Source organism: Colius striatus, chromosome 1 (assembly GCF_028858725.1).
Source record: "Colius striatus isolate bColStr4 chromosome 1, bColStr4.1.hap1, whole genome shotgun sequence".
Classification (NCBI taxonomy): Eukaryota; Metazoa; Chordata; class Aves; order Coliiformes; family Coliidae; genus Colius; species Colius striatus.
In genome coordinates, this window is record NC_084759.1 from 154,748,256 (window position 1) to 154,766,304 (window position 18,049).

The window sequence follows — 18,049 nt, forward strand, 5'->3', positions numbered from 1 at the left end:
TGCTGATCACACATGGAGGAGCTCCAGCACTGAGTTATCCGACAAAAACTTGTTCTGATTGGTGAAAGAAGACATCCACCTCATCTTTCTCAAAAGGGATCTCCTAATTCAGTTAAGGAGGTGATGGGGAGACACAGAATCACAAGGACTGGAAGGGACCTCGAAAGATCATCTAGTCCAACTCCCCCGACAGAGTAAGACCATCTAGAGTAGGTCACACGGGAACTCGTCCAGGTGGGTTTTGAATATGCCCAGAGAAGGAGACTCCACAACCCACCTGGACACCATCTCCTGCCAGTCAACAGAAGCTCTTACAGAGCCTTCCTATTTTAGACAACAGCACAAAACCCCATTTTTCAGGGTAATGTTTTGCTGCAGGGAAATGGACTCTGCTGATCTTTTTATTGCACTTTATTTGCCTATTGGATTTTACACCATTCTCCATGAGGAAGTGAACTGAGACTAGCATCCAGGTAAAATACAGGTGGTCAGCGAAGTCCTAGCATGAAACTGCACAACACTGCACGAATACAGATGACCCTCAAGCCCAAGAACCTTTCTGTGACTACAGTGGCTTCTCTGAAGGCCTGCTCTTTCTTCCACAAAGCTAACACCTATGCAGGCTAAGCAGAAGGCCTCAAAGCCAGGCTGTGCTGTGGTTATTCAGCAGACACTCCAGGGCAGGCAATAGGACCAACTCCATCCACTGACAATACACATGGCCAAAACTAGGAAATGCAGATGGTAACGACTGGCACACATCCTGCATTCAAAGTCAGTCACCAGGCTCCTAAGGTGCCACACAATCCTTCTGTACAGATCTTTTTTTTTACTTCTACTGTATAGAACTTTATTTGTAAGATAAGGCAATAAGACACAGAGTTAATCTTTCAGGGATCGTGGCCAGCATAGAATTTGGACAGAAAGTCTTTAGGTCGTGGGGCTTCCGTCTCATGGAAATACCTCATGACGTGAGTCCTCTGCTTCCACACCCGAATGGTTTCTTGAAGTTCCATTTTTCCCTGCGCACAGACAAAAGGATTTTAGACTAGTTCTCAGATCCCAAGTCTAACTATACAGCCCCGTGAAAGTTACTTGAATGCACTTCGAAACACCCTTCAGAGAGCTGTATTGACATTCCTGTACCTCTGAAGACTGCATTGCCGGTACTGGGGGACAGACACACATACACACAGACCCCCATTCCTGCCTTGTGACTTTACTGCTTCATGTCCTATAGTAACTGGTCACTTGTCTTTACAGTCACTTGTCTTTACAGTGCAGCTTCCCAGCCCCAGCAAAGGGCCCTGTCCCCCTTTAGAACCTGCCTTATTTCTCTCATGATTGGCACACCCAAAAAATTCTACAGAACATTCCCAACTTTTCATGCACCTCCCTTTTTTCTTTCTTTAAACAGCTGCAAGTTAGCTGTAAAACCAAGTAAAACTGCTGCTACGTGCTTTGCGGCAGTATCACCATCCAGAGATATTAAACAAAACTTCTTTGTGACTCCAGTCTATGACCTGGTTTCAGAGGATGGCAGCACAGAGCAAAATGAGACTGCCTGGAACTGTCACCTTCCCTATTTATTATCTAGGACCTATGGCTGTCCTTGGTGGGAAGCTTGCTCATGTATTAAAGCTGCAGAGGACAGTTATTGTTGCTGAGACCTGTTCTGAAGCCTTACTCTGCTCTTGGTACGTTGCTTAATCCTTTGAGCAAGGCAGGTCTCAGGCCTGAGACATGACCAGATGTGTTACAGAGCTGGGGGGTTTTGCCACGCAAAGCTCACCATGTATTGCCACTGTAATGTATATTTCAGAGTCAGTGAAGAAAACCACAACCTACTCTAAAGAAGTACTGAAGGGAATAGAAAGGTCATTTTTATTGGTAAACTAGCCAGCAGCATCTTCTTTTCTCTTTCTTTAATTGTCATTGTTAAAAAACCAAAACCGGAAACTCAAACAAACAACAAACCTGGTATTTAAACTACCCTTTTGCATGACAAACACTTCCTATTTAAAACATCTGCAAACTGGAAGAGCCAGGACAGTGATAGAAATCAGTATTCTAGCAACTCCAAGTTGGTCAAATCAAAACCCTGTTCCTCTGCTTGCTAAAGCAGCTCAGTCCCTTTATTAACAGATTTGTTGACTGAGATAAACTGACCTGCATTGCAAGAGACAACTCCTCAATAGCACAAAGTGAAATAAAACTGTCCTTTCTCCTCCATCACACTTGCCACCAATGAGCCACTCTCATATTCTCTAAAGCTTCAGCAAAAAAGGGAATGAGTTGTTTGTACCTTAATGACCAGCAGGTCTATCACCCGTGGGTCTCTAACGTGGGCATTCTTCATGAACATCTCCCGCACTTTGCTTCGGGCCTGTTTCACCGTGATGTCCAGCTGGTAGAGGTGCACTACAACAAACAAAACACCCGCAGGGCTCATCTGTATCGCCGTTCACTTCTTCCACCAACAACGTGCAACTCAACCACAAAAAACCACCACGGTCACTTTTCTCGCAACGTCCGACAGCCTCACGTGATTAATTTAAAACGAGAAGCCGTAGTACGCGACCCCAGGGCAGGTTAAAGGAGGCGGGTGTCGTGCCACGCAACCCGCTGCGGGGAAGCAAATTAAGGCTGGACTTCTCTTTTATTCAGCTTAAGCAAACCAAGCGGCGAGTAAGGCCTGAGGAGACCGGGGCTCCCCGCCCGGACACCCCTCAACCTCCGGCCGCCGAGGCCGGCGGGTCGGCGCTTGTGGGGAGCGGCCGTGAGCCCGCAACCCGCCCGCTGCGCCGAGACCCCGATCCAGCACACGCAGCAAGCCAGGGCAGGGAGCGGGCGGCGGCGCGGGGCGGCGGGCCCCCTCACAGCCGCGGGTAACCCTCACTCCCCGGCAGCCCCTGTAACAACCCAACGGCTGCGCGGTGCCTGTCATGACCTTGAGCCCGCGCTCCCGCCCGCGGGCTCCGACCGACCCCGCGCCCCTCACCCGTGTTGGGCACTTCACGGTACCAGGCCCGGTACAGCTCCCTCACGCGCCGCTTCGCCTCGCCCAGGTCCCGGCTGAAGATCGGCTTCACCGCCGCCGCCACCGCTCCTTTGCCCGCTACGGCCATCTTGGTGCAGCCGCCACCCCGCACCGCCCCCGCCGCACGACGCATCAGGCCCCGTCCACCGCACCGCGACTCTGTATTGGCCGCCCGCTCTGCCACTCCGGCCCTGGTCCCATCAGGTTGGTCGGCAGAAATGTCAATCACGCAGGGCCGCGAGAGGAAGGGGCGGGACTTGTAGGCGGGGCCGCCAATTGCCTCTTCTCTCGGGGCGCGGGGCTCGCGCCTCCCCTCACGGCTTGAGCCGCCCCTCACTGCCCGCACCGCCCATCACGGCTTGAGCCGCCCCTCACTGCCCGCACCGCCCATCACGGTCGGCACCTCCCCTCACGGTCGGGGGCCCGAGTCCGAGAGGAGCCGGAGTGCCCAGGAGAGGGCGGGAGGCGATAGGCAAGGTGCGGCGCCCGAGGCGGTGGGTGACAGGAGGCCTCAGGCCGCTTCTCGGCAAGGGGCCGCCGTCTCACAGACACCCCTTCCTCCTGCCCGTCCTGCCGCAGCGCCGGCCTCAGCCCGACACCAGTCGGTTGGCTTTTACGGCCACTTGTGGCTTAGAGAACTTGCCCTTGCTGTCCCGCTGGTCTGTGCCAGCCCTGTATGGTGCAGGGATCCATCGTTTCCCTTTTGCCTCCAAATCTGAGTGTTGCACATTGGCTTCCTTGCAGTGCACTCTTGCACGCTAGACAGGCATCCCTACGCCAAACCCACCCACATGAGCGCTAGAACCCTTTCTGTTTGAAGTTTAGTTGCCCAAAACCTTCTCTTTAAAAAGACTTAGGCATGTGCTGGTAAATATAAACCTGAGCACGTTCAATTCAGTGTCATTGAAACAACTGCAAAAGCAGCATTAAAAAGATCTTCAAAAGAACGACAAAGGAAGGACATGCTGGCTGTAAGGAGAGCCGTGGCGACTGAGTATCTGAGGGAGCTGTACAGCAGGACTGTGAGACAACCACAAAAAGAGGAAAGGCAAGACAGAAGACTTTGCAGGTCACTTTTATTCTTTCAGATTATTCTGTAGATTAAAAGTATAAATGTCTGATTCTTGCTGAAGTAAAAATCTTAACAATATTAATAAATATTTGCATAATTCAATAGCTTCCAATGCTTCCAAAACTACTCTTAGAAATAGAGCTACGAATCTGTGCACAAGCATACACTATCGGGGGTTGTTTTAGTTGTGGTTATGCATAGAAGCAAGAGAAAAGAAAAAGCTGACTTTAGGTTAGCTTTTAATGCCCCTCCCCAAAAGAAGCACATTTTTTAGGACCTAATTAGGGGAGATGGTAAATCTAATCACCAGCATTTCTCTTGAAATATATTGATAGGAGTCTTTGTATTTCACAAACGATCGTTTCTGTGGCTGAAAAACCATATGGATTATCTGGGTACTCGGCCATGGTATTTATTCCTGCTGGAGGCAGAGTACCATGTAAGGGTTGTCAGAACTCAACTTTCTTTGTGGCTAGGGCTGAAGGCAGTGCAATGTGTGCAATAGACAGGAGCATGCAATGAACAGGAAGCAATGAAGAGCACATGTATGTGCTGGCCCGTAAGGTGTTTCAGCAGCACTGCTCTGAAATTGCACTTTAATGCCATCTTGTTGTTGGAGCTCAAGCTCTCACCCTGCCCACCAGCAGGATGTTCCAAATCAGCTGACCTGAACTGGATTGGTTTTGCAGGAACACAGCCAGAACTGGGCTCCCCTGGGCACCAGGCCGAGGCAGCTGGCGATGTGGGACGGCACCGCATAGGAGGCCGAGCGTGCCTGGGGATGCAATGGGACTAACAAGGGGGCCAGGGGTACTGACAGATCATTTCCAAGGTTGATTTTTTTTGCTCCTAGAATTGCCAAGACCCCAGGGCTGGCTTTTACCTGGGATACTCTTGTAAGTCTCCCATAAAAAGCAACTAATTCAGGACTAATAATTCTTTCAGTAGCTGTGTGCTTAGTGAAATGCTTCTGCAACCAATGTGAGACTAAAGTACAGCAGAGCTGTCTAATTAGGCATAGATGTACTTGCAAACTCCATCATCGCTTGTAACTTGCTATGGCTGGCTGAGCCAAGATCCAGGGTGAAAGTGACGTGACGTGTACTTATCTTGGGACAGCTCGCACCAGGTATGGGTGTGGGGAGTTTGTGAAGGAAAAGTGGCCATCTGTCCGTGGCCTGGGCTGGTCCTCAGGTAGGACAAAGGTGAATTTCTGCAGCAGACTGGTAAAGAAAAGAAAGAGCTCCATCCTGGCCAGCTGTTCCCCCAGGCAGACACGCCGACCTGCAAGAGAGAGAGTAGAAAATGCATGTGAACGAAGACATTAAGCCATGAGGGAATCACTGTGGGAGGGAGGAACAGATCTTCCCTCCTGCTGAGCTTCTGGCTTGCAGGTGAATCCTCCCCTCAAACCTACCTGCTGAGAAAGGCAGGAAGGCCTCTCGTTTCACAAACTGCCCCTTTGCATCCAGGAAGTGTTCAGGGTAAAACTCGTGTGGCTTCTCCCAGAATGACTCATCCTTCAGCACGGAAGACAGGTTGGTGATGATTGTCGTTCCCTGCGCAAGGGGAAACAACTTCTGTGAGAACAGCAGCATTACCTTGGTATAGCAGGTCTTAGTGCTGCTCCCTCTTTAGTCTGTGTCCCCCAACAAACAGCAACCATTGTTCGGTGCTTCAGAATAAGGCCCTGGTCTCCTCTTGTGTATCTTATTTAAAAGAGAGATAAAGCAGAGCACTTTTCCAATGGCATATGGTGCCTGCCCTGTGCTCTGAAGCATCTGAACTTTTGCAGCTTCTATCCTTACAAAGGCCATTGCACGCAAATGGCAATGTCATGGTTACACAGCGGAAACAGCCTCTGCTTCTCAGATCCTCCTCGACTTCTTTTCTAGCTGGAGAGAAAAAGCTGACTGACAGACTTCAAAGCCCAACTTTTGCTGCAGTTGGGTTCCCACACAACCAGCACTAACCTGGAGCACAAACATGACCAGATGTCTGCCCAGATTTAGCATTTCAGAATGTCCTTTGGTGATTACCAGTGACTGTAATTTTGGGGCTGGAAGAGTTCTATGGGGCCACCCACACACCACACCTGACATCTGCACAGGGAGAGCCTGATGCTTTACCTTGCTGGTCATGCTCACCTTGGGAATAAAGAAGCCTTGCAGCTCGGTGTCCCGGTATGTCATGTGAAGTAGTCCCACTGGAGCAATATCCCCACAGCGCTGCACCTCATGGATCACAGCATTGGTGTAGGGCATGCTTGCCTGGTCCTTTATGCTGGGTTCTGTCTCTCTGCCAATCACGTTATCAATCTCTCCTTGAACCTTACCTGAAAGCAGCACAGCCAAGGGATTAGAGCACTCATAGGGAATCAGAAGGGGCTGGTACATACCGCAGGAAGACTGGTAGCATGAGATTGTAGACAGTGGGAGAGAGCAGGACAATTAGAGAAAGGAACAGAAAGTAGAGAGGAATGCATTTGTTTTCAGTTCCTCAGAATCACCTGTATAACTATTCTTTCTGCATGGTGTCTTTAATCAAAGTCTTTTCTCTATGCAGCTGAAAGGGTACCTACCTGGGCATACAAGCTTTGGAAAACTAAACCAGATTAGCATCTATTCCAAACACTGGGAAGAGGGTGCTCTGGCCACTTGTAAATGAAGGTGAGTGTGAACTTGCCCTTGCAACTGGAGTCGTTTTATCAAGGCTTCCCTCTTCTTGCCACAAGTCCCTACCAGAACAGCCATGTTTGGGAAGTGCTTCACCTAGTTTCCACTTGATCAGCAATCATCAGAGCTGTTCTTGATTGCAAAACCCCCAAATCATAGAGAAAGGATGTTGAGTCTCCTTGCAGAAAAACGAGTATTGGAGAGAAGACACCACACTTCCGCCTTTCTCTGACTTACTCTGTATTTCTGGATGGAGAACCATGTACAGAATTGCCCACCGGAGAGTGGTAGCAGTGGTCTCAGTACCCGCTGCAAACAAGTCTGCAGTCACCAAACGAAGGTTGTTATAGGTGAAACCTTTCTCTTCAGCCTCCTTACCCTGTGGACAGCAAACAAGTGGGTGAGTGGAGCTGGGGTACTTGCTGGACAAGAAGACAAGTACCAAACAAGTTCCAGACAAGTACTGAGAAGCACTAGATCCATTTTTACTGACCAAAAGCTTCACTGGGAGCATAGAGCACAACACAGGCGATGGTCTGTGTGTGGCTGATGTATTTTGGTGGTCCCGTTACCTCCTGTATCTGGAGGTGATCACCCATATCCTGAGACAGACTCTACACCTGCCTGTCCAGGTGACTGAGCAGCTGTCCAGCCTGAGGACTTGGGGTTAATGCCTTTCTTCTCAAGATACAACATGGAATGAAAAACTAGGACATTATTTTTTAAGAGTGGTGTTTGCCACTTTGACCATTGAAGTGCAACAGCTCCTAACACATATCATAAAACTTTATGGGGAAAGTCAGCTTCTATCAATAAGCTTAAACAGGCAGAGGAATTGCTCCTGAGGTTCTGCTGATGTCACCTTACCTTCTTCATTTCCTTTACAAAGGCATCAGTGAAATCTCGGGTGTAAGCAGCGTTCCAGGTCTTCATGTGCCTTTCTATGAGCACATCTATGAACTCCATGAACGACTTTTGCCCTGGAAAGACTTTGTCTACCAATCCGGGGATGTGCAAAAAAATGGGCACCGAGTTAAGAAACTGGGATGTCAGGAACAGAGACAGAGAGAGAAAACATGTTATGCAGAAAGAAAAACACCAAAACCACAGTGCTGTCAAGCAAGAGAAGGCAGCTTCTCACAGCACAGTTTATGCTCTTGGTTTACCTGAGTCAAGAGTCCAGTTTCTTCCTGCAGGGATTGGTCAAACACATGTAACAGCTTCTTGAACGTCTCGTCACCGTAGTTGAAACGCTCTCCATAGACAGTGGTGCAGATCACGTTGCAGACTGCATTATTTACAAGGAAATGTAAATCAAAAGGACGACCTAAAAATGGAAATCGAGACCAAGCAATGAAACTAAACAATACCAAGCTGCTGGACCTCAGCTGTCAGCAATGAGAATACACAGATGCCTACTTGATGCCTTCAAGAGAAAATGCCCCCAAACCCCCAGGTGAAGATCTTCTCATCTGCTGCTACTATTTGGTTGATCCTTGTTTAAAGGAGAAAACTCCCAAGAAGAGCTGAGTTGCAGGACTGTTCCGTGACTTGACAGACAAGGCTTTGCTTTGTGTCTAGATGACAGGCAATGTGCTGGGAACACTCTCAGCAGCACTTCTCTTGCATGTGATAATACCAGAATGTTCCACTAAACTTCACAGAAGTAACAGTTACCCAGCTCTGGGAATAACTCTGTTTTTACCTCTTTATTTCCCATTTGTTTCCCACTTCAAATGGATCAAGGTTACAGTACCCCCACTGGGAAAAGTGACTTCAAGGTAGAGCAGCGTCACTAATGTACATAGGCTAGACCAGAAACACTGCACTTCCTTAGGAAGAGAGCATTGCATGCAAAGGAGAGCGGCTGTAGCATTACTTTCCTCTCTGCACCACTGTATTGCCTTTTTCTGTGTTTTCCCCATCCTTCTGGATGTGACAAACCTTCTTCAGAGTTAACTGCAGAGCACAGAAATCTCGCTTCCTCCACCACTCGCTTCTCCAAGGATTCCTTTCCCATCCCAAAGTTCCTCAAGGTAGAGAGTGTGAATTTCCTTAACTCCTTCCAGATGTGCCCGTATCTTGCCATAACAATCCCTGCAATTGTGGATGAGCAAGAAAAGTCAGGAGCTCTGGCCCATACATCAGGCCAAGGTCACTAGAGAATGGCAAATGTGAGTTTGGAGGTAGGAGTCTGTGTGGCTAGATGACAGAGCCTGGTCTTGTACTCCTTGTTCACATAGCCATTCTAAAACCAGATTGCTCCACCTTCTGATGCTGCTAAGGAGGAAGGAACCCCTCCCCCAAACCATTCAACATTGCAGCCTCTACATTGCTTGTGTAGACTGGGTAGCAGCTCGTGCCACTGCACAAGGCCTGAGAGAGGGACATGTGGGCTGGATGCTGGAGAATATTCTGTCTGGGAAGAGTTACCTTATTTATGCGTTTGCCACAACAACGCCTCACACGCAGTGTGTGAGCAGAAGCACATAAGCACTAACCACTGGGCTTTGGGAGCTCCCAGCTCTGGTGCTGGCAGGAAAGCTGTACCACTGATAGTGTCCTAACACTGCCAAAGAAAGAGCTGTGTGCTACCATTTCCCCACCACCTACCCAGGCCCCCTTGTGCTAGTGCCTACAGGGAATGGCCATTGTCAAGGGACTTACCCTGAGAATTTTTTCCATAGCCCATATGTTCATAGACTGGAATGTACGGCCGGTCAGCATAGTCCTCTGCTCTGGTGACCAGGGCTTCCTTCACTGCTTTGTATCCGTTCAGTACTACCACATTGTTCCAGAAGTTCTGGAGACTGAAGACGTTTCCAAACTTCTGCTGAAGCTGGCAAGATAAAAAAATCACATCCCTGAAAATGAGCTGAACAGAATGTCAAAAATATCACCACATCCTTCCTTTACTATTTGGTGATCTTTGAGATGCTTTTATTAGGGGACCTTGTGCTGTTGCACCATGGGAGTGCAGCTCAGAGCAGTGCCAAAAGCAGCTGAGGCAGGGATTAATGGTCTGTGCGGGGAGAGATTTAAAATACACCTATCCCAGGCAAACCACTGCCAACATTTATTTCCTAATGCTTGTTTTTATTTTGATATGAAAGACTAAGTTTTGAGTTAGTCTGCTTCTGCTAGAAGGAAATACAGCTGATCAGGTGATGTGTCATGGGGTTTTTTACATAGGCATTCATTCCTGAAGATCTACCCACAGCTTAGTTCCTGGAAACACGATTGGAAGAGGCGATTGCACACTGGATTTTCAGGTCAGCTCCCTAAAAGGACTGTGCACATCTAGTAAGGCTGGTAATTGGCACACACCCTACATCTGTTCAGAGTCATAATGCTGACAGATAAGCCTGTCAGTCAGTGGCTCACTGTGGCAGCTCACCCTATAGCTGAGTCTCCTCCCAGGCAGCCAAGTTCTTTGAGTGGACGTGGCCTCCCGAGAAGGCAGGTCAAAGCTCTCCTGCTACTCAGTAACACTGAGGAAAGCCCTCGGCACCTTGTTGTTGGAAGCCAGGGCAATAGTAGCAATGCATTGCAGACTCTGCTCTATATTCCTTCCACTTTTTTCCTGTCTTTCCTTGCGGGGGGGGGGGGGGTTCTTTGTTTTATTATATAAAGGTGTTCTCCTTTGTGCACTGTAGCAATAGGAGGAACCGAAGTATTTAAGACAGCATTTGCAGTGGGGTTGGAAAGGGAATTAGCACTTAAATGGCACTAGAAAGACATCATTAAAAGTGATTACCAGTCAAGACTGTGGTTAGCGTGACTCTGACGTGATGTGATTTGAAATGGTAATGTTTTGGACGATGTGCAAGCAAATGATACAAATGCTATATTTAGTTTCTCCATTTGGCAGATTTTGGACAGACAGCTGAACAGTGCCATCCTAGAGAAAAGGCCCTTTAGAGTTTGCAGACTGAAGCACTAACCCCCCGTGGTTTATCTGCTGCAAGCTGTGCTGTGCTTCTTCCCTTTGAGAAAAGCTAAGCCTTGACTTTGAAAAGGAATGCTACATTTTGGGCGTTGCTGCTGGGACAAATCCCACAAGCTGATTTCTAACTGAAACGTGCCAGTAGGCGTGCTTAAGTAGCTGTCAGGGCAGCCTACCATTCCTGCAGCCACAGGCCCAGCAAACAGGTATTTGCTCACCCTCCCTTGTTTGCACTTCTCCCTGTTTCCTTTCCCCCACACCTGCCCATGGGTTAAGCTGCTGGCCAGCTCTGCAGCAGAGGGAGCACCATCTATCACTGGGGGCACAACAGCACCCCCACTGAGCTCAGGCAGAGATCTGGGGATGGGTGCTGCCACGTGCCTCTCTCTGATTGTCTTTGTACCTACTTGGGCTGTGTCGGTGCCTTGGGCAGCAACTTGCTTCATTCTCAGCTCTGGGCAGGACTCGTGGGCTTTGTGCAGGGGCAGCTGGTGCCAGGGCATGCCCATGAACCGATACCCATGACCTATGGCCTGGGACTCCACCATGAGCCCAGCACGTACCTGGCGGAAGGAGTGAGGAGTGTTCTTGAAGTCGACGTGCAGTATGGTCCCGATGAATGGCAGCGACACTGGCCCCGGCGGGTACAGGCGCGACGTCCTCCTGCGCTTCATCAAGTCCAGCAGGAAAGTAAAGACTGTGAGAAAAATTGCCAGCACAGAGATGTTGCTCCAGCAGAATGCCAGCTGGGAGCCCAGCCACAGGAGCAGTGCCATTTCTTAGCCTGTCTACTCCTTGGTCTTCCTCTTTTGACCCAGGACTGTTTCTGGTTCCTTTTGTCTCTTTTAGTCTCTCTCTCTCTCCCTTCCCCAGGCAGCTGCTCTCTTCTTGCTTTCTCCTGTTACCCACCCTCTTTTGCTGTCCCTCTGCCTTGGAGACCTTCAAATGTGTGACTTGGCTCCAGCCCCAAGCTCCTCCTCTGCTCAGCTCAGCATTGGGCCATCCCTGTTCAGAGCTCAGAGGTCTCTGTCCCAGCACAGTGGGGCAGGGCTGGGTGAGCCATCCACATGGTTGGATGCCCTCTCCCATAGCCGAGGTGGAATTGCAATTAACAACAAGCAATCTCCTCTTGCTGCATCCTCACCGCGCAATTCTGAGATTTTTCTGTGTCACCTTCTTGCTTGTCCCGACAAGTCAAGGGAGAAGCAGCTCCTGAACATGTGTTCTCCAGGTTTCTGTTTGCAGGGCTGATGATTTGTTCCATTGGCCCTTGAGAAAGCTCAGGTTAGGTCAAGGTTTCCCTGACAGAAAGCACTTGTCACAGAAATTAGGCTAAAACGGTGACCTGAAACTCTAGAAATCATTTCTGTTTCTGGGAGTAACAATCAATCCGACTCCAAACGTCAGTCAGCATGACAACCTTGATTTCTGTTGACTACAGCTCAGCTACAGGGGAGAAAGCACATGTGTTGCAAGGGGCTTCGAATTTCCAGCCTTTGGGGCAGCTTGAGGAATGCAGACACAATTATGGAGAGAGTAAAAATATTTCCTAAGGCAGCACAGCTGTGTGCTCCTGGCCTCCCTGCCATCGGAGATCAATAAAGCTCGCTCTTACGACAGTTAGTTCTAGCTAAAGAGGAGCAGTAAACCCATCACAGTTTGATCTGTGATCTCAGTGTGATCAGAGAAAAGCTCCTGGTGGAGTAATTGCCTCATCAGTGATGGAGAGCTCAGGCTGCAAAGTGAGGCACCTGCAAAGACTGGGCATGCAGCCAGGGTCTCAAAATGCCCCTTGCCCAAAAGTCACCTGAACACTCGTTATCTGTGTGAATGCAAAGGTCTCTCACTGGAGCCTCTACAGTGTGATCCTGTGAAAGCATCGTGACACAGCAGTCTCCTCCAGTGGCTGTAAACAAACCTCTGCAGCATGGGAAACAACTATCAGCCCCTCCCTGTCCCTGTGTCATCCCCTCCCTGTCCCGGTTCCCCCCAGCCCCTTTTCCCCCATCCCCAGCTGCAGAGTTGTGGTTTCTTTGAGCTTACAGAGACACATCCGGAGAGGTCGTGTGGCTGGAGAGGTGCTGCAGGTGAATGGAGGTTCCTTAGTAAAGACAGGCTTGGGAGGGCGAGAACCAGTGCTGCTTTATGCAGAGGAGCGCCCCGAAAAACCCAACCCTGTGCCAGGCACTCGCTACAGACCCCTTGGTCAGGGAGAGAATGCCAAGAGCCACCTCACACCATTGCAAGCCATAGGGCTCACTCATGGCTGTGCTGGCACTGGAAGGGCTGTATGGTCAGGCACAACTCAGGGGGTTTCTGGAGCGTGCTGAAGGTACTTTTGGCAGAGGCAGTCAGTGAGATAGCTAGGGATGATGCTCTGCTGGGTTTGCTATTCACAAATGAGGAAGAATTGGTCCAGGGCATGATGGTCAAGTGTAAGTTTGCCTGCAGCAAGCATTGAGACTGAAATATTAAATCCCACAAGACGTGCACAGCACAAATAGCATTTCTGCCTTTACCTTCAGCAGAGCAGATTTCACCCCATTCAGGGATCTGCTGAGCAGGATCCCACAGGGTGATGCCCTGGAGAGCAAAGGGGCCCAGGAAAGCTGGTTGTTCTTCAGGGGCAGCCTCCTCAAAGCATGAGAGCAGCGCATACCATTTATTACCTTGGCTCTGACAAAGCCTTTACCACCACAGACTGGCAAAGCAGAGGACAAAGTGCGTGGATGATTGTCCAGATCACGGGGCTCAAAGTGCTGGGCCAAGCAGAGCAGAGTCCAGCTGGTGGCTATCGCTAGTGACGTCCCTCAGATATCCCTACCGGGGTTGGTAAAGTTTAAGATACTTATTAACGAGCTGGATGATGCGACAGACAACTCTCTTCACAGGTACAGCCTGGCAGAGCCAAGAGCCCAAGTATGTTTGCGGAGCAGGTGGGAGCTGGTTTCCTTTTGAGTACTCACCATGTCTCGAGCAGCTCTACTGTGAGGTCTTAGGAGACACAGCTGTGACGGTCCTGTGCTCAGAGGACGGGCTCGAGCACAGATGACTGAATGCTCAAGGTTAAACAAGAGGTTCCACTCACGCTGATTTTTGTGTCCCATGCACTCAGGTGACCAATGAAAAGATGGGTGTTGTGGTTGGCCCAGCTAGCACAGCAGCACCATGACAGTCTCTCACTTGGTGCCCCCATTCATCCCCACCCTCGTTAGGATGGTGGAGGCACCAGCAAAATGGGAGTAAAAACAAGGTCGTTGTGGATTGAGACAAGAGCAGGGAGGGGTCGCTGCCAATTACTGTTCTGGGCACAACAGACTCCAGTACTCAACTTAGAAAGTAGGACGGTTTATTCTGCAAGAAACAGAAGGGAATAAAAGCAAAAAGGGAGTAGGATGATGAGAAAATTACAACCAGCACTTTAAGATCTCCCTCCCCCAGCCCTTCTTTCTTCCTGGGCCCAGCTCACTGCTCCTCTCTCAACGGCTCAGAGGGCAGGGAATGGGGGATGTGGGCTCTGCTGCTTCTCTCTTCTCAGATGAGGATGACTCCTGGCATTCTTCCCCTGCTTTGATACTGGGTCCCTCCCGTAGGACACAGTGCTTAACAAACTTCTCTGGTGTGGGTTGTTCCCAGTAGCTGCAGCTTCCACCAATACAAGGTCCCTCCAACGGGACGCAGTCCTTAGTGAATATCTCTGGCATGGGTTCTTCACCACAGTTGGAGTTTCTGCAAATAGAAGGTCTCTCCCTCGGGACATGGCCTCTTCTGGGCATAAGTTTAGTGAGCTGCTTTGTGGTGGGTTCCTTCCCACAGTTCCAGCTCTGTGAATATTGGGTCCCTTCCACGGGACACGGCCTGCTCCAGCCATGGTGATACAGGGTCCCTCCCTTGGGACATGGCCTCCTCTGGCCATAATTTTAATGAAGAAAATCACTGCCCCTGGCTCAGAGTTCTCAGCAAAATGAGTCTTCTGCCCCTGGTGCAGGGTTTGTATCAAAATGAGTCTCTGCTGCTGATGTGGGGTTTTTAAAGAAATGCAAATAAATCTCAGCTCCACAAGTTCTCTCTGTAGAATGCAGGGGACACCTCCTCCTCTCTTTCTTCACTGACCTTAGAGTCTGCATGGTTGTTTCTCTCACTGTTCCTACTCCTTGAAACACCATCAGCCGGAGAAGAACAAGGGACAGAAGAAGAAAGAAACAGGAAGATAAAGCAGCCTCCTCTTCTGGCTTCTTCTTAAAAAGTGGTGGTGAATAAGTCTAACTGGCTCAGCCCCAGAAGTGGGTCTGGCTCAAAGCTGGGGAGAGTTTTGAGCAACTTCTTACAGGAGCCATCTTTACAGACCCTTCCCCCTTAGCAGAAAAGGCTGTCATGTCAAACCATGACAATGGGAAATGGTCCCCAGAACATCGACGGATATTTCCTCATCACCCCACTGGTAAAAGGATGTTATCCATTGCATTCCATTTTAATTTGAACTCCACTTTTATGAACTTCAGTTGGAAAATATCCACCTGGGCTCTTTCCTTTTTGCCTCACCTGGCCTGAGCCAAAGGCTGTCAGACTCCCATCGCTCTTGGCTGCAAGAAGGATGGTTGATTGGAATTTGGGAAGAGGATTTAGTTTTAATGAGCATCACCCTGGAAGGCCACCAGAAGAATAACTTTCCAGCTGCTCTTCTTCCTATGCCTTGGCCTTTATCAAAAAGGTGATAAAGCTGCAACCTGAGAAATGCACCAGCTTAAGAAAAAAAATACTGCCACCATCAGTACCACCAATTTACACCTTTCCAAAAGCTGTCTGGGTAAATAACCTTTTCCTCTACCCACTTCAGGCTGCAAACTAGACAGCTCCTCTGCTTTGGGCTAGAAGCATGGACTGCCATTCCTGCCAAGGGCTGGAGTGAGAGCTGTAGCTTAGGGATTTGCAAAAAAACGCACCAGTTTTCAAAGCAAGCAGAGAAACAATAGACAATAAATATCTTTCTGAGAGAGGGAGAGAGAAAGGGCAATTACCCTTCTGAAGAACAAAAGACATTGCTTTGCATTTCTTTTCAAAACAGTCATATTTGGTGCGATTTTCCGGTCAGGGAAAAACCCCCCCAAATCTGTACATGGAACTTTCAGCTGGCTGCAGCCCCACTGTGCTGGGTGCCTGCCTTTGCCTGTGCACTCCATGAGGAGAAGAGCTAAGGGGAGTTACGGAAGCTACGTGCAAGACATCACCCATTCTTGGTCTGGAGACCCTGCAATGCAAACAGAAAGGCAGCTTTAAGAAAGTGCTTATTAAGTATTGCAAAACAAAGCGTCCAGATGTAAGGCTGATGTGAGAGTTGCCTGCACGATTTTAACCGAGCCTTTTTGTTCATATATTCCAAACGGGATATTATGGAATATGGATCACCTTTAATCACGATCTCCTGCTACTTGTCCTTTCTGAAGGACTCTCCCTTTATCGAGTCAATGGGTAATGAGCATTTACTAATCTTGGTTTAATTACAGAGTTTGTTTTGAAAGCCTACTTTGCCACCTACTGTTCACACCCTGCCCCTTAAGGATGCTTTAGTTAGACCCAAAAAACCACCACGGTCACTTTTCTCGCAACGTCCGACAGCCTCACGTGATTAATTTAAAACGAGCAGCCATGGTACGCGACCCCAGGGCAGGTTAAAGGAGGCGGGTGTCGTGCCACGCAACCCGCTGCGGGGAAGCAAATTAAGGCTGGACTTCTCTTTTGCAAACCAAGCGGCGAGTAAGGCCTGAGGAGACCGGGGCTCCCCGCCGGACATCCCTCAGCCTCCGGCCGCGGGGGCCGAGGCCGGCGGGTCGGCGCTTGTGGGGAGCGGCCGTGAGCCCGCAACCCGCCCGCTGCGCCGAGACGCCGATCCAGCACACGCAGCAAGCCAGGGCAGGGAGCGGGCGGCGGCGCGGGGCGGCGGGTCCCCTCACAGCCGCGGGTAACCCTCACTCCCCGGCAGCCCCTGTAACAACCCAACGGCTGCGCGGTGCCTGCCACGACCTTGAGCCCGCGCTCCCGCCCGCGGGCTCCGACCGACCCCGCGCCCCTCACCCGTGTTGGGCACTTCACGGTACCAGGCCCGGTACAGCTCCCTCACGCGCCGCTTCGCCTCGCCCAGGTCCCGGCTGAAGATCGGCTTCACCGCCGCCGCCGCCGCTCCTTTGCCCGCTACGGCCATCTTGGTGCAGCCGCCACCCCGCACCGCCCCCGCCGCACGACGCATCAGGCCCCGTCCACCGCACCGCGACTCTCTATCGGCCGCCCGCTCTGCCACTCCGGCCCTGGTCCCATCAGGTTGGTCGGCAGAAATGTCAATCACGCAGGGCCGCGCGCGAGAGGGCGGGACTTGTGGGCGGGGCCGCCAATTGCCTCTTCTCTCGGGGCGCGGGGCTCGCGCCTCCCCTCACGGCTTGAGCCGCCCCTCACGCGCCGCCCCTCACGGCTTGAGCCGCCCCTCACAGACCCCACCGCCCATCACGGTCGGTATCGCCCCTCACGCATCGCCCCTCACGGCTTGAGCCGCCCCTCACGGATTGAGTCGCCCCTCACGGCTTGAGCAGCCCCTCAGGACCCGCACCGCCCATCACGGTCGGGGGCCCAAGTCCGAAGGGAGCCGGAGTGCCCAGGAGAGGGCGGGAGGCCATAGGCAAGGTGCGGCGCCCGAGGCGGTGGGTGACAGGAGGCCTCAGGCCGCTTCTCGGCAAGGGGCCGCCGTCTCACAGACACCCCTTCCTCCTGCCCGTCCTGCCGCAGCGCCGGCCTCAGCCCGACACCAGTCGGTTGGCTTTTACGGCCACTTGTGGCTTAGAGAACTTGCCCTTGCTGTCCCGCTGGTCTGTGCCAGCCCTGTATGGTGCAGGGATCCATCGTTTCCCTTTTGCCTCCAAATCTGAGTGTTGCACATTGGCTTCCCTGCAGTGCACTCTTGCAGGCTAGAAAGGCATCCCTACGCCAAACCCACCCACATGAGCGCTAGAACCCTTTCTGTTTGAAGTTTAGTTGCCCAAAACCTTCTCTTTAAAAAGACTTAGGCATGTGCTGGTAAATATAAACCTGAGCACGTTCAATTCAGTGTCATTGAAACAACTGGAAAAGCAGCATTAAAAAGATCTTCAAAAGAACGACAAAGGAAGGACATGCTGGCTGTAGGGAGAGCCGTGGCGACTGAGTATCTGAGGGAGCTGTACAGCAGGACTGTGAGACAACCACAAAAAGAGGAAAGGCAAGACAGAAGACTTTGCAGGTCACTTTTATTCTTTCAGATTATTCTGTAGATTAAAAGTATAAATGTCTGA

The 18,049-nt window shown here is 50.6% G+C and overlaps 2 protein-coding genes across 5 annotated transcripts; both read right to left on the bottom strand.

The window, feature by feature from the left end:
- Positions 1–437: 437 nt before the first annotated feature.
- On the bottom strand, positions 438–3,155 carry NDUFA6 (NADH:ubiquinone oxidoreductase subunit A6). Its single transcript, XM_062000035.1, has 3 exons — positions 3,002–3,155; positions 2,306–2,421; positions 438–1,022 (listed from the first exon to the last, which is right to left on the bottom strand). Exons 1-3 carry the CDS (start codon positions 3,126–3,128, stop codon positions 891–893), a joined length of 375 nt encoding a protein of 124 aa, XP_061856019.1. The 5' UTR covers positions 3,129–3,155; the 3' UTR covers positions 438–890.
- A 1,007-nt stretch (positions 3,156–4,162) lies between these two features.
- On the bottom strand, positions 4,163–17,003 carry LOC133627533 (cytochrome P450 2D17-like). 4 transcript variants are annotated; one of them, XM_062013486.1, is made up of 12 exons: positions 16,806–17,001; positions 13,700–15,981; positions 12,777–12,814; positions 11,297–12,002; positions 9,455–9,626; positions 8,732–8,884; positions 7,954–8,114; positions 7,655–7,828; positions 7,025–7,166; positions 6,260–6,447; positions 5,530–5,671; positions 4,163–5,396 (listed from the first exon to the last, which is right to left on the bottom strand). In XM_062013486.1, exons 4-12 carry the CDS (start codon positions 11,507–11,509, stop codon positions 5,218–5,220), a joined length of 1,524 nt encoding a protein of 507 aa, XP_061869470.1. In that variant the 5' UTR covers positions 11,510–12,002; positions 12,777–12,814; positions 13,700–15,981; positions 16,806–17,001; the 3' UTR covers positions 4,163–5,217. The 4 variants fall into 4 exon arrangements, with proteins under 4 accessions (XP_061869470.1, XP_061869485.1, XP_061869477.1 ...); XM_062013501.1 differs by lacking the exon at positions 12,777–12,814 and having other exon boundaries at positions 11,297–11,430; positions 16,806–16,998; XM_062013510.1 differs by lacking the exons at positions 4,163–5,396; positions 5,530–5,671 and adding an exon at positions 5,738–5,821 and having other exon boundaries at positions 12,777–15,981; positions 16,806–17,003.
- Positions 17,004–18,049: the final 1,046 nt, after the last annotated feature.